At 41.0% G+C, this 14,664-nt stretch overlaps 1 protein-coding gene across 1 annotated transcript; it reads right to left on the reverse strand.

Annotated features, from left to right (window-relative positions):
- Nucleotides 1–13,648: 13,648 nt before the first annotated feature.
- LOC142396088 (leucine-rich repeat-containing protein 3-like) lies at nt 13,649–14,449 on the reverse strand. Its single transcript, XM_075478625.1, has one exon. The coding sequence runs from the start codon at nt 14,447–14,449 to the stop codon at nt 13,649–13,651; it is 801 nt and encodes a 266-aa protein (XP_075334740.1).
- Between the last annotated feature and the right edge of the window lie 215 nt (nt 14,450–14,664).

The following is a 14,664-nucleotide window of genomic DNA, read 5'->3' on the forward strand; positions in this document are numbered from 1 at the left end:
TATTTTTTTTTTATTTTTAGCATAGATGAGTGGAGTGGATTTGGCAAAAGATGTCTGAACCCATTAAGCATGCCAACATCCATGACATTAGACAGATTCTGACATGCGGCCGGTTGTGGCCATGTTCAAGGACATGTTGATGTGGCTGGACACATTCACAATTTTAGGGAATCAAACTGTGACCTTCCTCGGAAGGCTCTGTGCCACCTGCTACCCACGCCCTCCAAACAGGCCAAATTGTCCAAATCTGTGATCCTCAAGAGATTTTGATTAGTGAAGTGTATGTGGGGTCAGGGAAAAATAAAAAAGATTCAGAGCAAATTGTTATAAACTATGAAGGGCATTGTCATCAAAGGCCAGAGTGGACCAAGTTGCATAAAAGTTTTTCATGTACACTAAGTCCAATTAATCCTGTCTGTACCAGTTTTGCTGTCTGCGCAGCGTCTGAATTTTTTTTGGCTCAAGTTTTAGTTTTGTTGCCTTTCAAGTTAATGCTGTGAACGACCCTGTTTTCAGACAGCAGCCAGAGCGACATGTATCCTACATATTTAGTAATTATTGTGATTGTGACTAAGAAAAAAAAAAGAAAAGAAAACTGATGCCTGAATCTTCATCAACTGTCTAATTAATACAGTTCCAATTCAGGTAAGTAACTGAGTATGTCCAGTTTGACTTTACAGCATTAAGTCCCTGCAGCTGTTACAATTATTTTAGTACAGTGTACGTTATACAGACATGAAAGAATTTTAATGTTATATTCATTTTTTTTAGGTGGTGTTGTGTGAAGTACTTCTGTGTGGTCAGTGTCAGCATATAATGGGGTTTCACCAGCAGGTGTAAAACTGCCCAAAAAAAGCCTTTAAAAAGCTCTTTCATCCAACTACTTTAGAGGTATTTCTGGGTTTTTTTAAGTTCTGACTAAAATTTGGCCCCTATAAAACCCACAGGTTTTCTTTTTCTTTTTTCCTGAACAAGAATTGGTCCTATAATAAATAGTTGTCTTATCAAGTAAAACCAAACTGTTTTTGTGTGCAGTTTATATTATATGAGGCTATTTGAAGTAGCAAAAGTTCTAATTTTGCACTGAATCTCTTACTGGCTGACATGCTAGATACTATACTCAATGTTTCAATTTCTCTGTCATTAAAAAAGACCATTAAACGCCAGGATTAACAACTCAAATCTGACTTTCAAACCACAACAGCTAAATTTAGGTCCAGGTACAATATAAGAAAGGGCAAATAAACCACGAGGGGCTATCTTAATGTCGTGTGTCACAGTGACGAACAACAGATCTGCAACACACCCGTGATGAGATTACAATCAACTGAACATGCAATGTGTTATATAACTTGGAGGTTTTTAAAATGAGGAGTGGGCAGGTGGGAGGGTTCTCTTCAGCTTCAGAGAGAATTTTAGTCAAAGAAAGGAGATCTTTTGGGATGACAAAACAACAGTTTGGATAAAAAGAGATTTGGATTGGGAGAAATTGACAGATTTTCCCTCCCTCCTAAACTCAGAAGCACATAAATTGACACATTTTTTTGTTATGCATGTGGTTAGATTTATGCCATAGTAAAATTATATGGTAAAGGGAAAATTCTATGTAACATTAACTTCACATTTGTAGACTACCTTCCTTAAACCAGACTTATTGATACATCTGAACTCTTTTGGGCTTTGTCTTTGAGGTATGATAAATCTTGGAATTCGTGTGGGAATTTTTAATAACGTCTTTTAGTTTCCATCTTAAAGGTGTAAGGTGTAATATAAAGTATCTAATATTACCCAGCTCTGAATAATTCTTGCTGCTCAGATGTGAATACATATAAGGACCATTCATATACTTGGCAGTGCTGAATTGTATAATAATTTTACCATATTGGACAACAAAATCATTGTGAATATTTTCACAACAGGGTCATGGTATTTTCATGGACAGATGGCCCAAAGGGTAAACAGCTAGAATGAACAAACATCAGAAGGCAATGGAATGGGTCACATTCCAGTCACAAGATGATAACAAATCAATATGCTCCTCATGGAAGTAACATAATAGGCATGATAGGCATAATAATCAACAGGGAAACCATCAGAGAGAGCACTGAAGACACCACACGAACGTTTTGAGCAATGGATCTAGAATTTAAACACTTCATAGAGATAAAGCATAGTTAAGCCCTGGTACTTTTGCATTTTCACTGGGGTCTAAGGTGCCGGGTAGATTCGGCCTGACACTCTACTGTGCTGTAAAAGCAGTCAATCAAGGAAGTGTCTTTCCAACGAAGTTCCTTATCAGACTCCTGTACTCCTACTCTTGGTCGTCCCTGATACACCCCACGATGGCTGTGTCATCTGCAAACTTTCTGGATGTCACATAATTTAGAGTTGTAGCCTAAGTGTGAGGTGTACGGTGTTAAGACGAGGGGGGAAAGCACAGTCCCCTGCGGAGCTCCTATGCTGCTGACCACAGTGTCAGACATGATGTCCCTCAGCCTAACATACTGTAGTCTGTCGGTGAGGGAGCTGGAAATCCAAACAACCAGGCAGGGGAGGGGGTGGTTGAGGGAAGGGAAGGGAAGGGGCTGCTGTGGTGTTTGGAGTGGGGGGAGGACGGTGACTTCGGGGTTACACCAACGGTTGTTGATAGAAATCAGTGGTTCCCAACCTTTTTTTCCTTGAAGCCCCCTTGCCTGTGTCCAAGACAAACCAGCCCCCAACATTTATTAGCAAAAATAAACAGCAGTTGTTGGTTTTTAGTCTCATTCTCTTTTTTTTTTACAATGTACATCGATAAATTTCTTCCTTTTTATGTCATCAGATGTATCACACACACAGAGTTTAATTTTTGACAACCAAACAGATAGGTCATTACCACAGAAAGACAATACCTCATTGATAAGATATATCAATATCTATACAGTTTCCTTTCATTCTGTTTGTAACAAAGTGTATAAATATGTGAGAGCTAAACATTCAACTTTAACAGTTTTCCTTTAACAAATGAACAGATTGGACACACACACACCTTCTTACATAAGGAATAAAGATTTTCTGATACTTTCAGAAATGTATTTGCACCTAGGCCTATACATACAGCTCTGTCACGGATCTCCTTCAGACAATTAACTTAAACAGGGGAAGTCTGTTGACATTCACATGCACGACATGTCAAGACAGGTTGGGACACAGCTATACATGTTTATTTGTAATAATTACAATAACAACAAACATTAATAACAATAAACAAGTAATTCCTTACGATTTTTACTCTCTGCCAGTTTATTCATTCATAAACTAATGGCCACCTTGGGCTTGGATACCTTCGACCAGGGATGCGATGTCAGGTGTGATGGGTGTGACAGCCAGTCTAAAGTCCTGGAGGACATCAAGTCTTTTTCTGGCTTTTGCTTTTATTGTCACGAGGGCACTGAATGCTGTCTCAGACAAGTATGTAGTGCTGAATGGGAGAATAACCCATGTCAATGCGTGTTTGGCTAGTTTGGGAGCAACAGCTTGTCCTTTTACAATCCAAAACTTTTTGTGTCCGTTCTCCTGGAAATATTTTTCTGACACAGAATCAGTTTGAAGGTCGCAAAGCTCATCTTCACAGCCGAGGTATTCCACATCCTTGAGGGTGGAAATGTAGGGGTCCATCGCCCATACTTCCTTTGATAAGTACTCGCCGATGTCTGCGAAGCGGCTCTTAAGGCTCTAGCGTTGCCGCGTCTGCTGGCGCGAGCGGTGTTGAAGACATCACGATTTCGTGCCGGCTATATATAGTGGCGCAAGTCGATGCGTCAGTAGTTGCAATTTTCTCCGTCACAGAGGTGGCGCTGCTATGTTAAGGTTACCGCTAACTACTCTACAACGAAGAAAGTCGAGGAGAAAACAATGCCACAGTCAAGAGCAGGAATACTGTCATCAATGATACTGCTGCAGTATTTGGATCATTTTAATTTTTTAATTCAGTTAAAAGAAGTGAAGGTCTGAAGCCCCCGGCATCAACAGAGTCTCTGCCCTCTTCTTTGCCTTCACGTATCTGTCCCGTAGCTTCTTCCACACATTCTTACAGAACTCTCCCTCTTTCCCCAAAGTTCTGCCAATCTCTGTCCACTTGTTTTGGGAGTTTACATGCTCCCTGTGCTGTTTCACTGCAGTTTCGTACAGGTGCTGTACAAGCGCACCTCCTCACTGAGCCTGGTCTCACATTGGTCCATCCGGTTTGTCGTTCTCGGCGCAGCCCAGTTACAAAAATCGACCGGTGCACGACAACGCGCTGCACCGTCTTTTCAAGGCAAGCGCCATGCCTGAAACGTCATTTTGACGTTACGGTCCGCCACCGCCGTGAGCGACGCGTCAACTGTAAATCCAGCTTTAGTCTCCTCACAGAGCAGGTTCAGGTGCCAGGTGAACTCGGTGGGTAAAGACGCACACACAGTGCCAGCAGACTGCTTGAGCAGCAGTGGAAACTGCTGTAACTCCCGCTTTGGCATTTTTTTTTTAAACTCTGTAATCCAGTTTGCGCGCAAAAGCGTCCAGGGCGTCTTTACACTGCATGACGTTTGATTCAGCTCCCTGCTTCCGCTCGTTTGTCTCATTGTAGAGCGTGAACGCGTCCGCCAGGTATGACATTTTGATCCAATACGCATCAGTCAGCTGTGCATACAGTGGTCGATTGTGAACTTACAAGAATGCTTTGATTTTTTTTTTTCTTGCAGTTTCAAAAAACGCACAAGCACTTGTCCAAGCGACAACCACTGCACCTCAGTGTGAAGCAGCAGTGTTTTATGCTGCACAGCTGGGCAAAATGTCTCTTGTTAGATGGGCGAGCTTTAATAAAGTTGACAACTTTAACAACAGTTGACAGGGCTTTTTCCTTCAGGCGGCTGTTAAACTCCTTGTTTTTGCCCATCATTGCAGCAGCCCTGTCAGTGCAACATACGACCAGGCTTTCATAAGGCAGATTGTTGGATGAGAGATATGAGTCCACAGCCATAAATATATCCTGGCCGTTTGTAGTTGTTGCTAGATTTGTAGACGTAAGAATGTCTTGTTTCAAGTCCTCACCATGAATATGCTGCACATAGACAATGAGCACAGACTCCTCTGACACTTTTGCTGTTTCCTCCAGCTGAATTTCAAAGGTAACATTCCTCAGCTTCTCGTGCAGCTGGTTTTGGCAATCTGCAGGCATTTTATCAATTCTGTCTTTCACAGTGTTGTCCGAGAGTGGGACAGTTTTCACTTTAACAACAACATCCGGTCCACACAGCCTCTACAATTTTCAGGCAGGCGGGTTTGATAAGCTGCTCTCCAATATTGCGCAGCTTTTTAGCCTTAGAAATTAAAGGCCTCAGTATGCTTCTCCGTCGCTATCCGTCTCCGTAGTCACGGAGAGGCTTTAAGCCAGGGATGGGCAACTTCCATGATAAAGAGGGCCAACATTTTTTCAGCTCTATCATTGGAGGGCCACATGACCACGCACTTCGAATAATTGGACATGAAAGACGCTACAAATGATTCTCAATAAGAACACATTTTATATGAATTTATGTCTGTATGTTTATTGCACCAACATACAACTATTTTCTGCATATAAATGCATTTTAACACGTCCTTAATAAGCAACAAAGACAAAACATTTGCTTAAAAAAAGTGCAAAAAGAAATTTGAACTCCTTCATAACAAAGAACAAAACTGAAGAGGTACTCTTCTTCCCATTTTGGCTGAAAAATGCGATTTTTCTCTGTCAAGTTTTCTCTTTTTGCCACTGCTAGTGGCCATGGCTCTTGACTTTCCTATTCGCTGTTGCGGAAAGCGGTCCGGGCCCCGGTATTGTTTACGTATGGTGCACCCTCTATCGGTCAACAGTATAATTACAATTTTTTATTTTATTTTATTCATTTTTAATTATTAAATTATTATTGATCTATGTGCGGGCCATACTGAGTGAGGACGAGGGCCGTGTGCCCAGTTGCCCATCCCTGCTTTAAACCTTTTGAAGTTCTCCGTCGGGATGTCGGACACGCAAGGCAATTCACCTCCCGATCAGTAGGTATCGCTACATTAAACGACCCAATCTTGCGACGTCTATTGTGAAAGTCGTTGATTGATTGTTTCCCTTCCGGCTCTGTTCCACTCCTCACAGTGAACGATGGTGACCGAGAGAGAAAGATTTGCTCCATTTTTTTAAAATGTTGATGGGCACATGGTATGCTGTTTTCCAACGTGGACAGCTCGTCAATCTTATTGGGCAGCGAGTTCACGTTCCCCATTATCATGGAGGGAACCGAAGGTTTAGAACGCCTCCAGTTGTCCGTTAGCCAAGCCTTCAGCCTAGCACCACCCCTGCAGCCTTGATATATCCTCCTCAACTCTGCCAGTATGCTTTGTCTTAGTCCGTGTGCGTTTGTCCTGAGAGCCAGCAGCTCCTCTCTTTAAAAAAAAAAAAAACAAGAGCTGGCACCTGTTTGTTCTTTAAAGTCCAATGTTTCCATGGGGTACATTTAAAAAATCCTCTGTGGAAGGAGTAGGAAAAGAGTAAAGCAGTAAGAAACAAACTTGGTGATGCAGAGCAACCAGAAAGGCTGGCGTCTCTACCACGCCAGAGTCCAGGTGAGTTGGTGAGTCCTTGAGCAGCACATTCTCCAGAACCAACATGTGACCGGGGATCAAATCCCTCCTGTATATCTATACTTGACAATACTTCTTTGTTTCTTTTGTCAGAAAGATAATTTATCATAAATGTAGAATTAAAAATCTACCTGCCTATATATTCATTTTAGCCAAATGAATAAATGGGCAGCAGGTCTGTGGGCTGTCTGTGGTAGTAGCACGATGATGACGTCAGTAACACCCACTTTACGACAAAAATTCAAAATGACAGTAACCCGGATTTTTTTAAGTAAGCGACGCACCTCCACGTTATCAGTGCTAGTGTACAGTAATTAATAAATTATAAACAGCATAGTTTGTGCCTGTATAACATTGCCCATAGGAAACCGTTTCATGGCCGAATATCTCAAGAGAGCAGCCAGACGCCTCTCGAATATCTTCGGAACAGCTCCAAATTACCAACAACAAGCAGGGGTGAGTAGAACATCATGTTATAATGTGAAATCAAGGGCCCAATGTCAAAAAAACGGTCTTGTCCTTTAAAACCGGATATTGCGTCCAACTGAAAAGTGTAGAAACTCAATAAGTAGCCCCGCCTTGCAGAAAAGGAGCATTATGCTCTATTCAAGACAAAAGTCCTCCAACTGAAATGTTCAGAGAGGTTGTGTGTCCATATGCTTCAATGCAACTTCCAACGGCATCCTGTAAAGTATTGCCCCTATACGCCAGAAAGGAAATCATGTGACCCTTTTTATACATCACAACAAACATCTTTCTCAAGTATTTTGTTTTAGAAGTTATAAAACTCCTCTAAAAGAGGAAAGGGGGTTGAAATCCAATCAATTCAGTTAACAACTCAACCATCACAGTGATGGTTGCTATTTTACTGATTGCTTCGGTGACATGTAAACACAACACAGTGAGAAGAAACGTCAGTGTTGCATTGTTGGGCACACTTCTGTCAATGACTCGATTCTGCACCTTTGAATGTATACTGGCACAATCAGCCAGTTCAAACTCTAACTGTAACTTGACTCAGCTGTGCACATAACCGTGCTAATTCAGGACTATGTTCTTGGACAGAAATTTGAAGTCTTTTCCTTTCTCAAACTTGACTTTTTAAACTGAAAAATTCTATTTCGGTCTGATCTATTCACAAAATTGTATTCAAATATCCCTCTGGCCTGTCCACTTATTTAGCAAATATGAAGGATGACGGCAACATTGTTTTTGATTAGCAAAGGCCTTCTCCTAGTAGCCCTGCCATGGAAATTGTTATTTACTGCTACCCTGACAGTGGACTCATAAACATTAACATTAGCCAATGATAGAGAGTCCTTCAGTAGGGCTTCTCAGTGTCTTGATCTTGAATTGTATTTCATACAACATCCTTTTGACTTTGGACTTGTAGAGTCAAAACTCTTTAGAAGTGGTTTTGCAACCCTTTCCATCCTGACAAGAATTAACAATTTTTTGAGGTCCTCGGAAATCTTTTTTGTTTGTGTCATGATTCCCGTTATGAGAATGTTAATTCCCTCTTGATGCCCTCTTTCTCCCAAGAGCAATCTCATTGATTGAAAACACTTGACTAATTCCACAGATCCCAGAGGTCAACTTTGCTAGTCAAGGACATCTAATATTAATTATTATTATTAACAGATCATCTTCCTTGAAAAATTAGCATGTAGTTTTTTTCTCCTTTGTTGAATTGGGTTTCCCTTTGTCTCTTTTAAAGATGAAAAAGACTTGTTTTAAGTCTAATGTTTTAAGTCACATTTATGAAGAAATACAGATAATTCACAAAACTTAAAGCAGCTCTGTACAGCTACATTTGGGAGAATGTAACTAAATGTCAGGTCAAAACAGAGTAACTGACTCGACCAATGATCTGGGATCGGCAAAATGTTTTATTTTTAAAATGCTGGTAAAGTGTCCATCATTATTTTTAAAGAAAAAAAGCGCACAGTAATTACTAAAACATATAAAACTGATACTACTATCCCAAACAATATTATTGGAGCCCTTTCATTTCCATCACAGAAATACACAGCTCATGGACAAATCCCTCTAGAGAACAAGAAACTAACCAGTCACAAGTACAATTTAACAAGAATTAACAAAGACACAAATTCCAAAGTGGCAACACAGACGGAATGTGCATTCCTTCAGAAAGTTGTATACACATTGGCCAGCACAAACATTGTTATATGACAGGTTAAAACTGCACAGACAGAGAACAATCATATAAAACAGAACATTCTCTCAGATACAATCGTGAAATTAAAAACAAGTCTCTACCTAGTAATAGGAGTGTCTGTTGCAAATAACTTTCTGTTTATTTCAACCTTCCTGATCAAATGAGTAAGAATCACCACAAGGACAGATACAATAAGTTGTCAAGCACAGAAAAACATGTAACATTAAGCATTTAAAGACATTTCTGTTTCTGAAATGCTTACGTTGGACAGGGAGAGGGCTTAACACTCAGTTGTCTGACAGTGCACAGTGCTGTGGTTTAGAAATCCCAGAGAATAGGCCCTTTGACACAATCAACTCCTGACCAACGAGGTAAAAACACACAAAAAAAAAAAAAAAAAAACCTCTCTTACTAACTTTGTATCCAAACACAACTATGCTAAATCGAATTAAAGGTATTAATGCCAGTCTAGGTCATGCTCATTGAGCTTTTTGTCTGAGGCTGCAGTTAATAAGTAACGGAAATGTGATGTTTGGTACCTCAGCATATTCACACACATGTTAAATTATAGACCCCCCCCCAAAAAAAAAAACCTGCTCCCTGCAAAGCTACATCATTTCATATTTAATTTAGATTACAGTAATTCGTGATGGCTTATTCTTTCTTTCTGTGCTGTAGATGACTCCTCCATCATATACAGCAATACTCAGCTGAAACTAACTTCTTGTGCTGGGGTGAATAGAACACTTATGCAACATTTCATTACGAGTCAGGAAGAGAAATTATTCACATCACCCCCCGTTGTGAGTTCTGTCCTACTATCCAGGGCAAAGCTACTTTTTTGGGTTAACATATTATGATGTAACCACGAATAAGAGGGCAGTGTATAGCAGAAGCGGTCACTCACAGAGAGTTACTACTCAACTTCAAGTTTGATTTTGCCTCAGTAATCATTTGTTTTTTTTACAGCCTACACATTATAATGCTTGGACTATAGATGTATGTAGGAAAAGAAGCATGAGAAAATGTAACAAACATTTATAGACTATTCTGCCAAAAGTATTCACTCATCTGCCTTTATGTGCATATGAACCCATTATGACGTCAGCCCACCCTTTGCAGCTATGGCAGCTTCAACTCTTCTGGGCAAGCTTTCCACAAGGTTTAGGAGTGTGTTCATGGGAATTTTTGACCATTCTTCCAGAAGCGCATTTGTGAGGTCAGACACTGATGTTGGACGAGAAGGCCTGGCTCACAGTCTGCGCTCTAATTCATCTCAAAGGTGTTCTATGGGGTTGAGGTCAACCCACTCTGCACTCTGTGCATGCCAGTCAAGTTCTTCCCCACTAAACTCGCCCATCCATGTCTTTATGGACCGTGCTTTGGGCACTGGTGCGCAGTCATGCTGGAACAGGAAGGGGCCATCCCCAAACTGTTTCCACAAAGTTGGGAGCATTAAATTGTCCAAAATCTCTTGGTATGCTGAAGCATTCAGAGTTCCTTTCACTGGAACTAAGGGGCCAAGCCCGGCTCCTGAAAAACAACCCCACACCATAATCCCTCCTCCACCAAACTTTACACTTGGCACAATGCAGTCAGACAAGTGCCGTTCAAGTACCAAACCCAGACTGGTCCATCAGATTTCCAGATGGAGAAGCGTGATTGGTCACTCCAGAGAACGCGTCTCCACTGCTCTAGAGTCCAGTGGCAGCGTGCTTTACACCGCTGCATCCAACGCTTTGCATTGCACTTGGTGATGTACGGCTTGGATGCAGCTGATCGGCCATGGAAACCCATTCCATGAAGCTCTCTACGTACTGTTGTTGAGCTAATCTGAAGGTCACATGAAGTTTGGAGGTCTGTAGCGATTGACGCTGCAGAAAGTTGGCGACCTCTACTCACTATGCGCCTCAGTATCCTCAGCACTGCTGCTGTTGCTGTTGTTTCCGAATCACTTCCACCTTGTTATAATACCACTGACAGTTGACTGTGGAATATTTAGTAGCGAGGAAATTTCAGTCAGGATTCAGAGTGCATCATAGCACAGAAACAGCACTGGTGAAAGTTACCAATAATCTCCTCTAAGCCTCTGATTGCGGACTTGTGTCTGTGTTTGTCCCGTTGGATCTCAGTGCTGCATTTGATACGGTCGATCCCAGCATTCTATTATAGAGACTTGAACATGTTATTGGGATTAAAGGAACTGCATTAGGCTGGTTTAAGTCATATTTATCTGAAAGATTTCAGTTTGCTCTTGTAAATTAAGAATCTTCCTCGCACATCAGAGTAAATCAAGATGAAACCAATAGGTTGGTCAGACTACAAGCATGTCTTAAAGACCTAAAGGCCTGGATGACTCAGAACTGTCTGGTATTAATGGTATTTCTTAATGGTACTTAATGGTATTTCCTTGGCTTCTCGTACTACAGTGAGGAGCTTTGGAGTTATTTTTTACCAGAATTTTTCATTTGACTCACATATTAAATTAAATTATATTAATAGTTTCTAGGACTGCCTTCTTTCACCTTCGTAATATTGTTAAAATCAGGAACATCTTGTCTCAGAGTGATGCAGAAAAACTAGTCCATGCATTTGTTACTTTAAGATTGGACTGCTGTAATTCTTTATTATTGGGCTGTCCCACATATTCTCTGAAAAGCCTCCAGCTGATCCAAAATGCTGCAGCCAGAGTTCTGATGAGAACTAACAGGAGAGATCATATTTCTCCAGTTTTAGCTTCTCTTCATTGGCTCCCTGTTAAATTCAGAATAGAATTTAAGATTCTTCTCCTTACATATAAAGCTCTTAATGACCGAGCTCCATCATATCTTAAAGATCTCATTGTAAGATATTTTCCTGACAGAGCACTTCGTTCCCAAACTGCAGGTTTACTTGAGGTTCCCAGAGTTTCTAAAAGTAGAATGGGAGGCAGAGCCTTCAGTTATCAGGCCCCTCTCTTGTGGAATAAGCTGCCAGTAAATGTCTAGGAAGCAGACATTCTTTCCACCTTTAAGACCAGGCTTAAAACTTTCCTTTTTGATAAAGCTTATAGTTAGGGATGGCTCAGGTGATCCTGAAACATCCCATAGTTAAGCTGCTATGCCTATGCTGCTAGGCCTAGAGTGCTGGGGGGCCTCTTACGTCACACCTTTCCTCACTTTGCTCTCTTTTCCCGTTTAATTTCTCATGCGACATTATGTACATTTGGCATGTACGTCAGGACGGGAGATTGGACCTAAGAGAAGTTTCAGTGCAATCTGTTGGTTTCCTTTTGTTTTTGAATTGGCTCTGTATGTATGAATTGGATTAATTTTTAAATTAATTAATTGGATTTGATTGGATTATGATTACAATGAATTGAACTCCAATTGGCTTGAATTGGACTATATTATTGAAGTGCCTTGAGATGACAGTTGTTGTAATTTGGGGATATATAGATAAAACTGAACTGAAATTTCATCTATGGACAGGTGGCATCCTATCACGGCACCATGCTGGAATTCACTGAGCTCCCAAGAGCGACCCATTCTTTCAAAATGCTTGCATGCTTAGATGCTTGAATTTATTTATTTGGATGGGTGAGTGAATACTTTTGGCAATATAGCGTATTACCTCCATTTTCAAATTGCCCAAAATCAATTTGCTTGACATACGTGCCCTCGTGACACATTGTTGAGATTTGGGAATGTTTAACATCCAGCCTCTGCACGTCTCCCTTCTGTGCATTGATTAAAAACAAAAGAAAAAATACAGTCGTGTAAAAAATAAAGTAAACCCTCATTCAATTCTAAGGTTTTAAGTATCAAGACAAAGCGGAGAAAAAAGCTAATTTGGTCCTTATCGGGTTTCAAAATGAGGTAAATACAACCTCAGATGAACAACAACACACATGTCACTATTCAAGAAAAAGTAAGCCAACTGCAGAAGCCCTGGGTAAAAAAAACTGAGTTGCCTATGATTAAAAGGATGAGTAGCAGTCAGGTGCTGTTGGTCATATGAATTTGTTCATCTTATTCTCATCAAGTGCGAGCACCTCTATAGAAGCAGAACGTTTGGCAGTTTCTGGTCTGAAGCATTCAGGTGTGTGTTAACACGATGCCACAATGTTGTTGCACATCAGTCTGGGAAGGGTTAGAAGGACAAGTAGCTTAGGCTATTCTTACATAACCCTGGGATGGGACGCAGAAATTCAGAATGAACAGAAAAAACTGAAAGTGTGTGGTTACCTAATGTTGTTTAGATACTTATTAGTTTTCCACATGGGATGTCTCTTTGGCTGTACAACATAATATCAATTGCAAGACAAACAGCGTAAAGGTTTTCTGGAGGCTGCGCTGGTATACAGACTGAGTGAGTTCACCTTTTTCATACATCAGCAGAAGTCCTGTAGAAATGCTCTCATTGTTGACATATGACTTTAAGAACATAAATAAGTAACATAAATAGACCGATGTCCTCCTCATCCATCTCAGTTCAGATTCAATCTCACCGAGGATCGACATCAGATCATAGAGATTTATATCTCCTACTACAGCTATCATCTCTTATGATGTACTTTGTGCTATCTCCCTGTCTGATTGTTGCGCAACATTTACTCACATCTAATGAAACCAAAACAATAATAATGTAATACTACAAAATATATCATTACTTGGACTATATTAAGATAAAAATGATTGATTTCATTCACTTAAAAACCCCAAATAACGTGCTTAAAAACATGATTATTTGTTGCAACAGTGTTTTAGTCACTCTGTTTAAAACCGCACTTTTATTCAGATACTTACAGACACTCACGCAAACGCACAACAGCCCCTGGGTCACAAAGGCCTGCTAGAGAACCGTACTGATGGTGTCAAAGTCCTTGCTTATCTGAGAGTTGCTTGGCAGTGACTTCAGGTACTCCAGGTGCCTTCTGGCGTCCTCCTGATTGTGTCTGACATAATAGATGACATACGCAATCACCATGGTGAACCATCCGAACATGGTGACAAACATGGCGACATCGGTAGTCTTGTGGTGAAAGTTACAGAAGTTGATTCCTGAGTCCAGCACCTGGATTACGGGTTTGCCGGCGTACTCTTCTTGCACGGCTGTGTGGCAGATCACCTCATTCACCGTTTCCGGATCCAGCCGCAGCTCCCTCAGGACCTCCTGCAGCGTACACTCACAGTGCCACGGGTTGTTCGAGAGGCTGATTTTTGCTCGAAGACGGGAAAATGCCTCTTTGGGGACACTTTCGATGCGATTGTTTGATAAATCCAGCACAAGGAGGCTGTCAGAAACACCTTGAAATGCTCCGACGTCCACGGTCTCAATGTCATTGTTGGACAGGTCCAGCTCCTGAAGGTAGTGCAGTTCTTTGAAGGCATGGTTGGGGATGTGGGTGATGTGGTTTGCTGCCAAAAGCAGGATAACGGTGTCTCTAGGAAGATCAGTTGGGACCTTTTCCAGGTTACGAGACATACATTGGACCACTGTTAAGCCATTCTTCTCTATGCAGTGACAAACTGAGGGACAAGCCATCACTGATGCATTTGAAAGACATATTCCAAAGAACAAACCCCATAAAAGGGCACAGCCATTGAACATTAGGGGTTTCCAAGGCATACCAAACCCTGCTAAGTCCTGCATATTCAGCAGTGACTTTCCACAAGTCCTGTCAGGCAAAAGTGATCATAGTTTCATCTGTTATTTGGCAAAAAAATGGGGACGATTGCCGCTTCATTTGAGTTCAAAATTTCTAAATCATCAGTTTTTTCACGGAAATGTGTGCGCTTATCTAGCGGCGATCCATTCCAGTTGATACGACAGCGTTTTATATAATCTTTTGAAAGATATTTCAAAAG

The sequence above is a fragment of the Odontesthes bonariensis genome, chromosome 12 (genome assembly GCF_027942865.1).
Source record: "Odontesthes bonariensis isolate fOdoBon6 chromosome 12, fOdoBon6.hap1, whole genome shotgun sequence".
In the NCBI taxonomy this organism is placed as follows: Eukaryota; Metazoa; Chordata; class Actinopteri; order Atheriniformes; family Atherinopsidae; genus Odontesthes; species Odontesthes bonariensis.

Coding starts and splice junctions, on each gene's coding strand:
- LOC142396088 (XM_075478625.1), bottom strand. CDS start 14,449: ATGCAGGACTTAGCAGGGTTTGGTATGCCTTGGAAACCCCTAATGTTC.